General features: G+C 37.1%; 1 protein-coding gene and 1 long non-coding RNA gene across 5 annotated transcripts; both read right to left on the reverse strand.

Annotated features, from left to right (window-relative positions):
- Positions 1 to 2: 2 nt before the first annotated feature.
- On the reverse strand, positions 3 to 8,056 carry LOC106155571 (neuroendocrine protein 7B2). 3 transcript variants are annotated; one of them, XM_013530464.3, is made up of 6 exons: positions 7,886 to 8,056; positions 6,903 to 7,300; positions 6,451 to 6,579; positions 5,991 to 6,181; positions 2,461 to 2,526; positions 3 to 2,028 (listed from the first exon to the last, which is right to left on the reverse strand). In XM_013530464.3, the coding sequence occupies exons 2-6, from the start codon at positions 7,273 to 7,275 to the stop codon at positions 1,918 to 1,920; spliced, it is 870 nt and encodes a 289-aa protein (XP_013385918.1). In that variant the 5' UTR covers positions 7,276 to 7,300; positions 7,886 to 8,056; the 3' UTR covers positions 3 to 1,917. The 3 variants fall into 3 exon arrangements, with proteins under 3 accessions (XP_013385918.1, XP_013385919.1, XP_013385917.1); XM_013530465.3 differs by having other exon boundaries at positions 5,975 to 6,181; positions 7,886 to 8,055; XM_013530463.3 differs by having other exon boundaries at positions 5,946 to 6,181; positions 7,886 to 8,054.
- A 1,632-nt stretch (positions 8,057 to 9,688) lies between these two features.
- Positions 9,689 to 11,899, reverse strand: LOC106155599 (uncharacterized). 2 transcript variants are annotated; one of them, XR_015332722.1, is made up of 3 exons: positions 11,692 to 11,899; positions 10,440 to 10,600; positions 9,689 to 10,243 (listed from the first exon to the last, which is right to left on the reverse strand). It is a non-coding gene; the product is annotated as an uncharacterized LOC106155599 (long non-coding RNA). The 2 variants fall into 2 exon arrangements; XR_001237629.2 differs by having other exon boundaries at positions 10,445 to 10,600; positions 11,692 to 11,881.
- Positions 11,900 to 15,751: the final 3,852 nt, after the last annotated feature.

The following is a 15,751-nucleotide window of genomic DNA, read 5'->3' on the forward strand; positions in this document are numbered from 1 at the left end:
TGCAATATTAATATTTCCACTTTATTTTTGAATCATCAAAAATACAATAATTAAATTTTACAAGACAGCTGTTTCTAAAAATGAAGAAATTGAATTACTTAATCATAATGCCATTTTGAAAATATAATTCAGTGTTTCTTTTCCATACTACAGATATAAATGTTCATAATTATCAAAGATATCACAATACTCGATCTCTGGAACAATGAGTCATATATTAATCCCAAGATTGTTCCTAGAGTCAAAAAAAGTGACAGGTTTTTGAATGAACTTAAGGAAGGCAAGATAACCCACAGTGTAGCAGCAAGAAAATTTGAAAAGTATTAATCACTTCGTATCTAATAAACAGAACCACTGCCCTTCCTTTTCTGGAAATGCTATAGTGTTTACTTAGTTTCTAAGATGATATCAGAAAGTGAATGACTGAAGAAAAAAATTTGTTCTGCATTTGGCACATTGATCTATTATCATGGATTATACGAATTTATTGGGCTAATGTTATCAGTTTACAATAATGAATCATTATATTCAGACAAAACATTTTATTATTTGATTCCTTGCTTACAATATTTAATCACTATATTCAAACAAAATTACTAATAATTATAATAACTAAATTTCTAATAATACTTAAAAGTGGTAAATCTAAAGTTAAGTTCCAAAAAATAAGGTGAGTTCTTGTCATTGAGAACAATTTTAGAATACCAAAAACGATTAATGAAAAAGGAAAAACACTGTCCTATTTGAATTGACTTAGCAGTATTTTACCCAGCACACTTCTGTCATAGTGATAAAGCTCCAGTTAGATAAATGACAACTCCACATCAAGGGTGGGTTGGTTGGTACAAGTCAGTAGAAAATAAATAAACACTTATGATTCAATAATACAATGTGCCCAAACTAGATTATGTGCACAGAATAGTAATAAAATGGGGTGTTTTGTCAAGTGTTTTTTTCCAACATACTCATATATGCTACACAGATAAAGAAATATTTAAAACAACAACCCCAACAGTTACTCACCTTCAGAGAACATTTCTTATAGAGATATTACTGACTTCAAGTTCATTCTGACAAAAATCTTACTGTACAACTTTAGTCACAACAGTTATAAATGTGCCAAAAACTATCCATAAAGTTGAAATTTATTGGGACAAATATGTATTAATCAGGTGAAAAATTAAACTGCTAAAGTCATTCAAGTTTTCTTTACAAGCAGCCTATACTTTATTGCTTGAGTATTTTTAAAGGTTTACATTTCATATACAAACTTCAAGTATCTGCATATATACTGGTTAATCGTGTCTAATACATTCTCCTTCATTCTCTAACTGCCAAACCATATAATTTTGTTTAACTGCAAATTTGATGAGAGGTTTTGCTTGATCAATGGCCTATTTAGGTCACTGATTTGATAAAGATGGAAGGTCAAGTTAAAAATCAATCAGATGATCTTTACAGCCTGTTAACTGCGTTTGCTGTGCTGTTTTGCTGTTTGCTTATTATTTGATCATTTATATCTGAATGAAGAAGAAGTAACTCATAATCAGAGCCCACTGCTTCTAAAAACCATATAAACCATTCTTTTATTTTCTTTACAGGGAATGTTTTATTATGTTGTAAACATTGTTCAAAACTGTCACTGTTATCTACTGTTCAACGTTAGATGAATTCCTTTTCAGTTTGTTGAAATTACATAGATATGTCAACATGAAAAATCAAATGCATTTTTGAAAATTTACTTTTTGTAACTTGCTGTAGGATCTCAAAGGATCATAGAGAAGGATCTTGTAATTAACGTTGTCAAATGGTCATTTACTGTTTGCTCCATTTTAACATCAATTAAGTAGATTTTCCATAAAGATAGATATAACATAACAACATTTGACAAATTTCACCTTCATCTTTCTATATCAATTAATATAATGGAGGCGATTTCTTGGCTACAATTCTCAGGTTACTGTTGTCAGTTAAAATCATATTGGGGTTTGGCAACTTGATGGGGTCTTTCATTACTTTCTCAGCCTCCTGAATATAACATCAAAAACATTAAGATATCAATTTTTCAAACTGTGCTTATTAATGGCAAAACGATGTAAATTTCAAGGTTCTAATAGAACCAAAAAAAAAAAAGCTGAACGCAAAAAATAAAAAAAGCTAATTATTTGTATTGGCAAAAATAATTGAACATTATTTGAACTTGAATGTACTGATGTGATTGACATTTTATTGCTGTTTTTGTTTTTTAAAGGTTTAGGAATTTAACTACAAATGCATGTACAATTTTTCAACTGGGTGCATGTAATTTTAAACCTCCATTCATAAAAATTTCTTCTTGCATAAAATGCACATCTTCCAAAGAAAGTAATCAAGTTTGCATTGCCTAAAGCATAAATCCCGCGATTGAGATTTTACAAAATTACCATATATGTACCAGATTTGGGGTCAATATATACTTACTCTCTTGTGCAGATGCTTTTTGGGAACCAGTGAGTCACGCTTTGAGCCCTGGCTGAACGGGTTGCTCTGAAACAGAAAAGCGGGCGTGTGCTTAAGGCCGGTGATAGTAAAAGGACCAAAGTCATAGAAACAAAGCCCTGGGCTTATAAGTTTTTATAAAAAATTAAAACATACTTCCCAAAAGGCCAATTAAAGACGGGGATTAAGTACAGTGTCCAACGGATGACGCTCTGGCGCCAATTTGAGGGGAAAATGCCGTTTTCGGTATTGGGATTTTCTCTATAACCAAGACAGCTATTCAAGTGATTCAAAAGGCCTCATAAAGCTGGGTGAAAGCACTACAGCGTGGTACCAGGGAATTGTCTTAAACTATTTACTTCTGATTTTATCATCTTTTACGTTAAATCAGCCCATATTTCAATGGGTTATTCACTTCAAAAGGCAATAACTTTCAAACAAACAATTTCCTTTTCAACCCCTGATATCATGCTGTAGTCCACATTCCTAACAACAATAGGTGCAACTTTTGTAACGATAGGTTGCTCAGATAGTGAGATATACTTGGCAGCGATTCACTTATCTCGTCAATATAGAAAGCTGTTAAAACAGCCAAAAACGTTCACAGGTTGGTTAACAGGGCTTATTAGTCAAATGCTTAGCTGGCAATTTTACCTGTTATCGGTTATACGATCAGATGGAACCATTGCTTATTGTCATCTAAAAATATTTTGTTTGGGTGCTTTGAAGGGGCAGAAAATCGTGCTTTTGTTACATTTTCCGACCACTCGTTAGGCATGTAAGCGTGCCGCCATTTTGATTGACAGCTCTGGAGAGGGCCCTAGCCTAGTGATGCCCCGTAGGGTGTCAAGGATATGTAGAAGGAAGCGCTAACAAAGGCGATTACGTTTAGCCGCAATTAAGAGGTGTGAAGTTGCATTTGAACGTTTCAATGGCTCTCCCTCGGCAATCGAGTAATTTTACCTGAGAGATTCCTTCTTTGTTATCGGCAAAGTGATCAGATAAAACTGTGTCGAGAGGAAGTGTCCGTCACTTGTGTTGATACGAGTTTTTTGACGGGTAACGCTGCAGGATTATTTTGCACGGCACTTGGTAGTCGTCAGATCAACGGAAAAATCCAGTGATTACTTCAGAGCGGTCTCGCTCAAAATGCCAGCTAAGATAAAGGGGAGACGCTCAGCTGCACAAGATTCAGCGGTAAAAGTGGCTGAGAGAAGGCTTTTGAATAAATATTTTATTTTTACACACATGACACTTAGACCCTATTTGCTTTTTACCTGCTAGCCTTGACTATTCTCGGGGTCTTTTTGTCATTTTCATTTTTGGACACTTGAACTCTTTCTTCCCGCTTGATCAGTGATTTTGAAATGGTTTTTCTCCAAATATCGCAAAATGCAAAGCCGCTAACATGCGTTTTTATTTTTATTGTTTTAATCATGCTGTCAACCTTTGCTTGGATTTCTCTTGTTTGGCCATTCAAATCACAATTTTTCGCGTGTCTCTCAAGCTCCATGATATCATATCTTGGAGAATAAAATTTTATTTTGTCAACATTAGATTTACCTTTTGCAAACGGCGACCAACAATCATTTCCGGTTTCGTAACGTGTCGCAGATACGCTCGACGATATATATCGCAAAAATTAAAGGCTAGGCTAAAAGTATCCTTTTTTAGCTTTTTTTATTTATGTATTTATCGATTTTTCTTTCATTTGTCAATTAATTTAGACGTTTCGATTAACTCTTTCACCCATTTATTATGTATACAGAAATCAGTCATCCGACTGAACAAATAGGGCCGGTTTTCCCCAACCGCCACGCATAGGCCTTACTCTCAAAATTTTCCTTCTTTCCCCTGGAAAGGGACTTTTAACACGAACTTTTCTCTTCCCCATAGTGTACTAGCTAGACTTCTTCGCTGCTAAGCTGATGCAAGAAGTTATAATGAGAAGGCTTCTCATTATAACTTCTTGGCTGATGTAAGACTTATGACCTATTACCGCACACGTAATCGGCTTATAACTCATTAACTGTGCTCCGACCCCCTCATGGCAACGGCCCTTAGTAACAGAGGCGTGGCTTAGTTGTCAGCCTGACTGGGGCGCGTGCCGGTTGAAAAACTCATCAAAAGACGCATTTTGCGATGCAAATTCATTAAAATTATTACATCCAACGTTAGATACTTTTTTGATTAATATAAACACACAAAAAACTCATAAACATGATTTTAAGCGTATTTAACCCTATCACCGGCCTTAAAGTGGTGTACCTACTAGAATACAGCCCGATGTGCCCGTATGTTTATCTAAGTGATACAATAAAAATTTGGCTGACTCAGCAGTTCTGCTGACTTAATTTACAACCATAGGACGCTAAACAAGGTTTGGTACAAAAATGATCATCTTATCGGTATCTGCGTTGATGTCAGACATGATTCTGCAAGTAAAATGGTTTTAAGGTTTTTATCGTCTCTTTCATGCGCACACATTAATATCAATTTAAAAAAAAAGGCAATATAGTTGGCTCACTGTAGACGAAAAACTGGAGTGGCCGCTTTCTAAACTAGAACATTTTTTGCCCGACCCCCCCCCCCCCTCCCCCAAGTTTAAGAGTCTGTTTATGCGTTGATCCCTAACGACCACTTTTAACCAGCTGCTGCTGGAAATCGTGTAATGGTGTTGCTTATAAATTCCCACCAGACCCTAAAACACAGAGTAATGCCATGGTATATAATGAAAATCCTTAGCACCGACATTCTCACCGACCATGAACCTACGCATGCTCATTTCACTAAATTAGCCTTGATAAAGCAAATTTTGTACCCTCTACAATAGACAACATGGAATCCTGGGGATGCGCCATACAGAAAACACCAAGACTAGACCTACCCAACACAGATTTCGCTGCGTTACAAACTACAAACTGTACAATAATACAGATTAGACATCCAACAACGAAACAGTTAACATTATGCGGGCCATACACATTATGCCAGTTATTCAAGATTCTGTTGGAAAATAGAATAAAAGACAAAAGTAAGACAAAACACTCAGTGTATTCTAGCTTACCTCAGTTTCAAGCTAATGCAAAATGCATGTATATATATTTTTATTTGAATAATTAAGGAATTATATCATGGACTTTCTTTTAAGATGTGCTTTCTTTTAAAATGTGCAGCTTTCTTAATGTGCAGTTTTGAAAATTGCTTCGGTCATCACTTGATAAAAATTGTGAAAGATATTTTATTGCTCTGAGTGTTGTCTTTTGTGTCGACACAGATGCAAAATTATAACAGAATTAAGCGCAAACAACCAACGAAGCACGAAAGGCACACCCTGATTTCCAAAGGTTTATCATGTAGACTCAATTTCCACAGTTGTTTGATCAAAACTAACTGCGGAAAGTGAGCCTAAGCCTCCAAATCTCAGGGTGGAAAGGTTAGGAATGCAATGCACAATCCTCCTTTACCTCCTCGTCCCTTGTCTTTGTATTCTCACCCAACAAGGATTTTACCAAGTTGTCCAGCTCGTCACTGCCATAGTCATCACCATAAGCCTTCTTGCTGCTGACGGTGGCGCCGTCCGGGCAGTTAAACATGTGCTCGTTGTCGCATTTGCATGCCCCGCTCTTTTGTTGCCAGTTGTTATAACGCTGGTTAAACGCGGCTGTATCGGGAATGTTTTCTTGGCAGTTGTCCTTTGCAGCTGCAAACAATTCACTATTTATTTTCTTTTATCATGATACTAAAACATCCAAAATATTTTTAAATAAGTATAATTTTTTACAATGAAAAGCTTTGCCAATGGCAGAGAGAGAAAGAGGTATGGATTTAAATCCCATTTTTATTCTGTGGTTTGGATGTTTTAGTATCATGATTATCAGATATCTTTTTGTTAAATCGCGATAATAGATCATAATCTGATGGACTCGTTTCTCTAAGAATTTGTGAATTACGGATATAAACGTAGCATACCTGTCTTTCCTTTGGGGCATGGGTTTGGGGGGTTGCAATATGCAGGTAAAGCTGCGTCTGTCTTTACTTCCTGTTTCATCGAGTTATCAATGTTACCCACCAAGTGCTGTTTTCCCTCTCCCGCACCACCTTTAAAAAATAATGGAAACAATTAAAAAAAAACCTAAGTCTTAGTAATGCTTGACGGTATTCAGTCCTGGGAAAGTTTGCTTTCTATATATTATCTTATTGCCGAGATGAAAAGTATCTATTTTAACGTTTTGATTCCCCGTAAAATGTAAGTCAGTTGTATGTAGTTTATTCTTAAATCTGATAGTTTTCAATATCCGTGTGCAGTTTGTAAATTTTGATTCAGCATTTTTAAATTAAAATTTTTAATTAAAATTAAGAATACACAAGAAAGAAACATATTTTTCTATGGTAAAATCGGTAAGCCAAATAAAAAATCTTACCTGAAACGTATTGATATCCCCAAAGCATATTCTGGTTTTCTTTTTCTTGATCACGTATATCAGCGCTGCGCGGGTCGTCTCCGGCTAACTCATCATTGCTGTCAGGTTTCTCAATCCCTGGGTTGTACAACACTGTCGGGTTAAGGTTGGCCTCAGCGAATGGGCCATAACTATCGTCGTATTTGTCTCCGTCTTCGAAGGCTGCGTAAGGATCGTAGCTGCCATCAACTCCATACTGTTTTTCTCTTTCATTTTCTTCCATTTCGGCCAGCATTTCTCGGAACAGAGCGTCGTTGTCTTCGTAATAAGAAGCGTGGGAGAAAGTCAGGATGGTTGCCATGACGGCAAAGAGCATATACGTCGAAAGCCGCATGATAATCGATTTTTCTTCTTTCCACCTAATGAGCAAATGGGACATGTTTTAGAAACGGCTGAATATTATATACATGTACTGTGCTATATATATCGGGCTACCTTATCTATTACCTCCCCGGAAATCCAATCTAGTTTTATGTGTATTTTCTATCTTTTATATAGTCAATTGTAACCTATTACCGTGTAATTACATGTGCTGATTAAGCATAAATGACTACCTTACTAAGCGTTACGTGCTGTTGCTTGTGTGTTGAACATAGAGAGATCCGAAATAAAAATGTGATTGGAATCCTGAAAGAATCATCCCGCCGAAATGAAATATTACGATAGGGAAATGCCATGATACCAACCTGTCTTTGACGCCCATTAACCAACTTACATTTTACAGAAACAAGTGATAGAGAAACATCATGTATCTTGTTCTTATACTTAATACATTCGCAACGGATTCACGATGAAAAAGATTTAATGCATCAATGTATCAAAGTGAGCTCACAATAAATGCCATAAATTTTCCATCTGTTAGACAATGAACGCAAAATAACGGCATAATACCTGTCGATATTTTCAAATATATAAAGTACACGATGAGAAAATGATGTAAATACCCGTTCGTTGCGTATTATGTCGCCTATAGGTCGCTTTCTTGGAGTGGTATCCCTTGTTCTTGTTCTTCCTCAGCCGTTTTCGTCCTTCTGTTGGCGTTTTTTGTCAAATGATGGCAGAAATCAGATGCAACATGGCGTCAAAGGGTTTTCGTTTGACGTCAGTGCTGATTAATTATTCATTCTCATTATAGCTATAGTTCGGTTTCCCAGAGGCTGGCAAACAGGAAGCTGCTAATTGTGACGATGTGAATGAGATTAGAATAATCAATACTAGGCTGCATTTACAATAGGGCTTGTGAAGTGGGCTTAAATCGACTTAAATCGACTTAGAACCGTTTTGATGCATGTCAGAAGATGCGCATTACGATGTTTAAGCCACTTTCGACTCACTGCATGTTACAGAGGGGTGACAAAAGTATTGACCATATATGTGAATAGTGCACTATGTGACCTGGGGGGAGGGGGCGTTCTTAAAAATTGATTCGCTCGCGTAACCAGTGGTGAATTTTCATCCATGTGCACTATAGAGGGTGTCATCGAATGTTTAACGCCCTTTTGGCTGTCAAGTTTCTACCATATTGAATGTGCGGGAGCTCACAAATGAAGAAATAAAATTAGTTCTATCTCCGACGGAGGAGGGTATAGATGTCCAAAATATCTGCTAGATATGGTGTGTCTGTTCAGACTGTATGCGGGATTTGTAGAAGGATGGAGTACAGTGGCGATACCCATAAAGCACCACGTAGTGACCGCCCAAGGAAGATTAGTGCCAGAGACGACAGGCGTTTTTAACCATCGGTAGAAAACATCTTTTGGAACAGATATGCCAGGGCTGTAAGAGAGTGGTTTTACCGCCATGACATCAAGAGAAAAGAATCCTGCTCAATCACCAGAAAAGAATCCTCATTGAAAACCTGTGAAATTAGATTGGAAATCAAATGGCAAAGGACTGTCCATTTACTAAAAATGCTCTATTGCGTGGTATCTTTAGAGCCTGAGTCAACATAGCCCCCAGAAGATAACTGAGATTGAAAACACGCGCCCTTCCTACAAAAGGTTAATACTGACAAAACAGCGTGTGTTGTGAAAGGGCAAAGCAATTTTCTATAAACGTGTAGTAAAGATCATAACTTGAAAAACCTAACAATCCACCTGTTGTTCACCTTCAAGCCAAATGGTGCAATAATTTGTCACCCCTGTGAACAAAGGGCGTGTCTGTAACACAGTCCATCTAAAACCTTATTCATATTAACTTATGGATCCATTTAGAACCAATATGAAAAAGACTACTGTGGACAATGCCTTATTATAATATGCGTCATTAGGATAACTATATGGCTTACTTGCTAATTCTAGAGACACGCACTTTAAGTTAGAATAATGTGAGCCTAATCTAAAGGTTTTCATGAATTGGAAAAAAACGTTCACGACACACAAACTATAAAAACGGTAAGGAGCTGTTGTCATTATCAGTCTCCTTGAATATGATTTTCGTAGCCATTAAAAGTTGTTAGCATTCGTGGTTGGTATGAACAATATAATGGCCAATGATGGAAATTGGTAAAAACATCTCTGTTCTATCGGGGTTATCAGTGTTTTAAGCAATGGTACCAGTACTCACTAATGCACTAATGCACTAATACAGTGTGTTGTTTGGAAGATGACCTATGTACAGCTACCAGGATCGTAGGCAAAACGATTGGTTGGAGGTAAAGCTGTTGAAGTTCATGGTTGGAAAAGGCAAACACCCCAGAAAGATTTTTCAAAAATTCTATTTTCAAAAACACCTTCCCTGGGATCAACAGATTTTTATCCCAAAGATGCATGCCTATAGATATATGTACAATAGATAGTTTACATGTATAAAACTATCCATACAGCGCTAATATCAGAAACATTTTACTGGTCATTCTATCATCCAGCTGTGTTCCAACTTCGACAAACCAAACAGCTGTGATTGATTTGATCGGAGCGGTGTGAAGTCTCTATTCATTTACTGACGATTCGTTGTTATTGAGAACGACTAGTATAACAGGACAGATACACGAAAACTTCACGCAAAAATTAATTAATCAACACATTTTCTCTTGAATTAAAATTTTATTCAAATCGACTAAAACATATTTGCGGCGATACGTTTATTACTTTCAGTTAAGAAGTCATTGACCTCTTTTTAAGACCACAACCCACCACGGAAGACAAGAAAACTAGCCAGCTATTGTAATCTATTAAAATATTTTCATCTACTCAATATTGACTTAGGCCTCCTTGGGTGTTGGACCATTTCGTCATCGATCTGGGTTTTAGTCAATCTATCTTGAGTGTCAGCTGTCGCCTTTTGGCTATGGGTTTAGGGCTCTAGAAAAAAAATCGTTTTAACAAAAATTATATATATATATATATATATATATATATATATATATATATATATATATATAATTTACCGAAAAAATATATATACTGTATCGATATCTTAAACTGTATATGTATGTAATGTATGTGTATGTGCATTTATTTATTAATATGAACTGGTAGAAAATATGCAACATAATACTTCACTGGTAGATGCGGCTCTGGTGCTGGCATTGCTATCACCCGTTTAGACGGTGTCTTGCTTTGAGACAATTCATTGCCAGTGTACTTGGGCTCTGCCTCGGGCGCCAAATTCAAAAGCAATAGGAAACCAATAAATACGACGGAGGTTGAAACGTTCGCCTAGAAATTAATGTATTTAAAACGAATGCAGACATATCTATGCATCTTTTTAAAATATATTATATAATAAAAGTTAGCCCAAACAAAATCAACATAATTGAACTCATTGCCAATCAAATGCCTAATAATCCCAGTACCTCATTTTTTTTATTCAGTTTTCAATAAGAAATCAAGGTATTGGCCTAAAAGGTATCTATATGAGATTTTTTTGCGCAAAATCTAAATTTTCTCAAAAACAAAAATCCTCTTACTCAAGAATCATTGCTCTACCTGTCCTTGCTCTTGAATTCGATATTTTGTATCGAATATCGTGATTCATTCAGGACCCATTGCCTGCCTGACATTTCAGAAGGAAATAACGATATCGATATCAAGTGCTTTTATTTGAAAGGTTGTTAAATTTTAAAGGTACGTACGAACAGAGCATCGGTGGAGCGTGGATTCCCAGTAACACATACAAACCACTTCTACTAGTTTCTTATACGACTTGAATAAATTTGACATGCGAAGGGATAAACTAAATAGATCACTCGATCAGCCGTAAAAGAGCTTAAAGGACTGCATGCTCCTTTATTTAAATTTTTGGTCAAAAATTTAACCTACTTTCGGGACCTACTTTTCTGCCCCATTGACATACAGCATAGAATACTAGCAGAAAAATCAGTTCAAACATCATTTTCAGGTAAAATTAAACAATGCCTTTTGGTAATTCTCTTAGTTATACTACTTACTATACATGTATGCTGGCATTTGGTTGGCTTTTGTGGCAAAAAGTTGACTTGATATGCATCTTTAAGCTCTGAATTGGACAGATAAGTAGCTTTTCAAGATACGTAAACATACAAAATTGACTGGAGGAAATTTTGAAACGTGTATGGTATACCTTTAAACTATCCCTTCACCCTCTACAAGTATGGGATATATGTACATGAAAGCAAAAGTGTTTTGTAAAGGGAGGAAGGGACAGAATTCATGGATGGTTTCGCCTAGAAAGGTACGGAGAATACATATAGCTCATATCTCCCTTGCGCATTCTGCCTGATGGAATCCACAGTTCTGATTACAGGGAAATAACATATTCATTTCCTTACCTTCATTTCGGTATTCCCCTTTCTGTCGCAATTCACAGCACGCCTAAGCGCTTGCTAAGCATATGGCTATATGCTGGTACAAACGTGTATTCAATTATTCTCCATGTATTTATACCGGTGACACATTTATATAGCGTCACTGGTTATTGCTGTGTAGGACTATAGTACATGTACCATACAAGTAGGTTAATACAGATGGTCTTGTTAGCTTCCCTTTTTAATTATTTTGTAGGGGTAGACTGACTCGTCAGACTCTTCAGATTTTGCTTGATGAATACATTCTTGTTACAATGATGAAACATTAAAAAAAACTGCAGATGCCGTCGCGCGCACTTTTAACGAAACCATTGATTTGTATAATTTTTGCATATTTCACCATTTTAGCAAGAATGTATCTAAAATAAAAAATTCATTTTCGGTACCTCTATTTTTTCTCCTTTTTACCTAAGACGTATCACAAAATCTCATCGTCGTTTGAGAACACCAGAGAGGTTTAAATCAAATGAGAAACAATCGCAACCCTCTGTCGCAACAAAAGCAATCGCATCTTGCAAGCACATGGAATACCACAGCTATTATTCGGTTAGGGTTGAATTGGCAGGAGAGCTGACATAAGCCTATATACCTGCCCGTGACAATGAGACATAATATTGTGATTAATTCAGCGTCACATTTTTTAATTCGAAATGAGTGGAAATATGAAATTATGCACCGAACTAGCTGCCAAGACCCGCCCATACATATTGAGAGCTCAATAGACGCAAGCTCGCAATGCCTTTCACACAAAGACGCACATACACATACATATATACTTGCACGCAAGTAGACATGCACTCACAAACTTACAATTCAGGAAATTTCGGGGGGTGGGGGAAGAATTTGGGGCGCATTTTTCAACTAATGTCCACACGTCCCTTGGTAATGCAGCCTCAGAAGAACCAGAGTCTCATACAACTCCTTAAAAGAGCTAAGGAACACAGGCGACGGTCGCGTAGATGCGAACTCGATATATATATACTTAACCAAGTGCATATCGGGCACCCTGAGCTTCAGAGCTAACTTGACACTAACCTTTTCACTGTAGCCTATCTCCATCGTGTCAAGTAACCTCTGACCAGATTCGAGTGCCCCCGCCGCCCGCCAATCAAATTTAAATCCCGCACTCAATGACTCATTGAACGATCTAGCCAATGAACGCGAACGAGTCAAAGCGCGCTTTGGTCAAATCCGGACCAATCAAAGATAAGGCTGAATATCAGGGACTTGCCGTAACCTGTGGGCAGCACGCAAAATACATCATCCCTCAGTAGATAATGATGCAGGGCATCATACTGCTCTGGTTTCAATTCCGATAATCTCCATGCTTTCTTTGTGTACGGTTATGCACTCGGAACCACTCGGAACTACTCGGATGTCTCCGCACTCGACACTAACTATGTTGTTAGTATGGAGCTTGCGGAATCAGCCGAGGATTGCCGATTGACGATCAACCAATCAGCGTTTTCACCAAACTTTGGTGAAAAATTTTGAAACATGGATTCGATTGGCTTATATAAAATAGGTCAAACTATTTTCGTCAGAGGTTACTTGACACGATGGAGATAGGCTACAGTGAAAAGGTTAATGTCAAGTTAGCTCTGAAGCTCAGGGTGATATCGGGTCTATGGGTGCATTCCCAGAGATTTAGATCGATCCAGAGATTTAGATTAAGATCGACCTAATTCCCGGGGGTTCACGCTAAATTGCAGTCAGCCGAGCGCGCACCATAGTTAATTACCCCCTTACAGCTTTCAGTAGGCGGGACAGACGCTTAAGCCGGATAAGCTGACAGTAATCTAGTGAGACTCCCCACAGGGATAGATCGATCTAAAATCTATGGAAATGGGGTCTACGTTTAGTTCACTTTACTGTTATCTGGTTTTATCAACACCTGCATCACCCCAACTTAAAGGCACTAAAAAAGATAACTGACTATCAGTTATAGGGTAGTCCTGACATCTTCAGGTCATTTATTTACCGCATTTCACAAAAGAAGTTTTCACAAAAGAAGTTTTCAGCACAACTTTTTTTTTTTAGTTTAGTTTCAACGGAAATAACATACAGTTGTCGACACCCCACGATACACTGAACCTACAGGACATGATAAACTGAGATGCTTTCATCCCGGCAAAAATCATCAGATACCGGTAAGGCTATTTATGCAAGGGTCACTTTTGACCGAGAGATGCGCCGTGGGTGGGATTCGATATTAAACAGAGGCAGGGCACTTGGAGAAAAGAGACAATTAATAGCGATAAGACCCTCCTAGCGCACAATGAGTGAATTATGTAACGTCTTCCAAATGATCTGAAAGACCTGTATTCAGTCCTCTATTGATTTTGAAACACTAATATGAATCAAAGTCATACCTGATGGAAAATACGAAAACTAAACTGCAGGTGTTCTGTTTGACGTGATAGCAATTGATTAATATGACGCCAAGTAGAACGCTTTAAACTTAGTTTACCTCTATGGATCCACTGTTACCTGTCCCTTTCCTACCGATTTTGACCAAAACGCATTAAAATAACCTTGCATAACTGCATTCATCATCGAACAAAATGTAATGGGTCTCGTGCGTAATGTCACTAGTTATTCAATATATGTTAACCGAAGCCTTTAACTTGGATCCACTGAATATGATTAATTCTGTCGATGGACGCAAAGTCCTGTAAAAGAATCACTTCCTAAAAAAAATTATGGCCAATGTGTATTTTTCATGTGATACTAGTAGTTTTCGATTCCATACCGGATATTTTTGGACGGGTTAATTTTGAAAAATTGAATTAAAACTCTTTAACTGCACAGGCAAATGACAAGCCTCTGTATTGAAAAAAAAATTCCAAAAAGTTGTTTGTTGTTCGATGGACAGTTACACAACTTTTTGGAGCGAGAGTACAAAAACACTCCTTAAATGACACACCTCTTAAATCTACTCATCTGAAGTTTGAATAGTAATGTACACTTCCTACTTAGTTTTCTCCCCGTTTTAAGATCAAAGGATTAGTTGAGACTTGGATCAAGGTTGAGGTAAAAATGTCTGCTCTCACGATATCCACTTTTTGTCAAAGTGATTACGACCCACAACAAAAGTGGACATTTTTAAAATTAATTACCTGTTATTTACTTGAAACTGCTCAAATCTAGTTTGAGCCATGTTTAATTAATTGTGTGTGTTTTTTTTAAGTCGAGTCATCAGTGGCTTACTTTGAATGATATATGTTGGTGTGTGGTTGTGTGCCCTAGTAAAAAGTATTGCAAAGCAAAATACTGTACCAACAAAAAGAGTGGAACTTTTCCAAAAAGTTATCATGGTAAAGGCAATATACATGTGTAATAGGAAATACCCAAGCATACATCAGCGCATACATCAGCAATACCGCTGCTTCTTTTGAGCCTTCTTACGGCTAAATCCAGGTGATTACACAATCATCTGAATGGAGGGGCCATCAAACATCTGAAAAGACGGAATCATCGACCTACCTACAGTATATGCCTTATATACATTTACTGAAACGGCGTTCAGATGTGCTGCTAGAGCTCACTCCCAAAAACCGTTACAAATCTATGTTTCAATAGGATCCGTGGTTTTACAATATCTGTTAATTACAATATGTATTATTTCATCATCATCATCATCATCATCAGCTGTCATTATGTATATAGGCATAATCCTTGCCAAATAATGCACAGGAAATTTGTGATTATTTCAACCCAGCATGCAGCTTTAGAAATGTTTCTGTTATGTATAACGTGTATATATCTTTATTTACAGTATTCCTGCTCCATTATATAACATACACACTATAGTTCGGAGTGGATTTACAGCCTGCATACGTTTACCTCGATAAAAGTTGGCTATACGATCTTTGCCCGGTCATTATGCATCTGTAGAATCCTGAAACGATCTCACTTCCCTGGGGAGCATGCAACCCAGGCAGCATGTGTTGTGCTAGCAAATTATCAAATACATTACCAGCACTACATGTAGACTACCATGACCAGCCAATATGTGATTCAT

The sequence above is a fragment of the Lingula anatina genome, chromosome 2 (assembly GCF_051362555.1).
Source record: "Lingula anatina isolate TDL-2025a chromosome 2, LinAna3.0, whole genome shotgun sequence".
Taxonomy (NCBI): Eukaryota; Metazoa; Brachiopoda; class Lingulata; order Lingulida; family Lingulidae; genus Lingula; species Lingula anatina.

Bases quoted from the DNA above. Each gene is read 5' to 3' on its own strand.
- LOC106155571 (XM_013530463.3), bottom strand. From the start codon at position 7,275: ATGCGGCTTTCGACGTATATGCTCTTTGCCGTCATGGCAACCATCCTG. The intron at 6,580-6,902 runs GTAAGATTTTTT...TATTTTTTAAAG, and splicing joins GGGATATCAATACGTTTCAG to GTGGTGCGGGAGAGGGAAAA. The intron at 2,527-5,945 runs GTAAAGGAGGAT...TTTCTGTTTCAG, and splicing joins CAAAGACAAGGGACGAGGAG to AGCAACCCGTTCAGCCAGGG.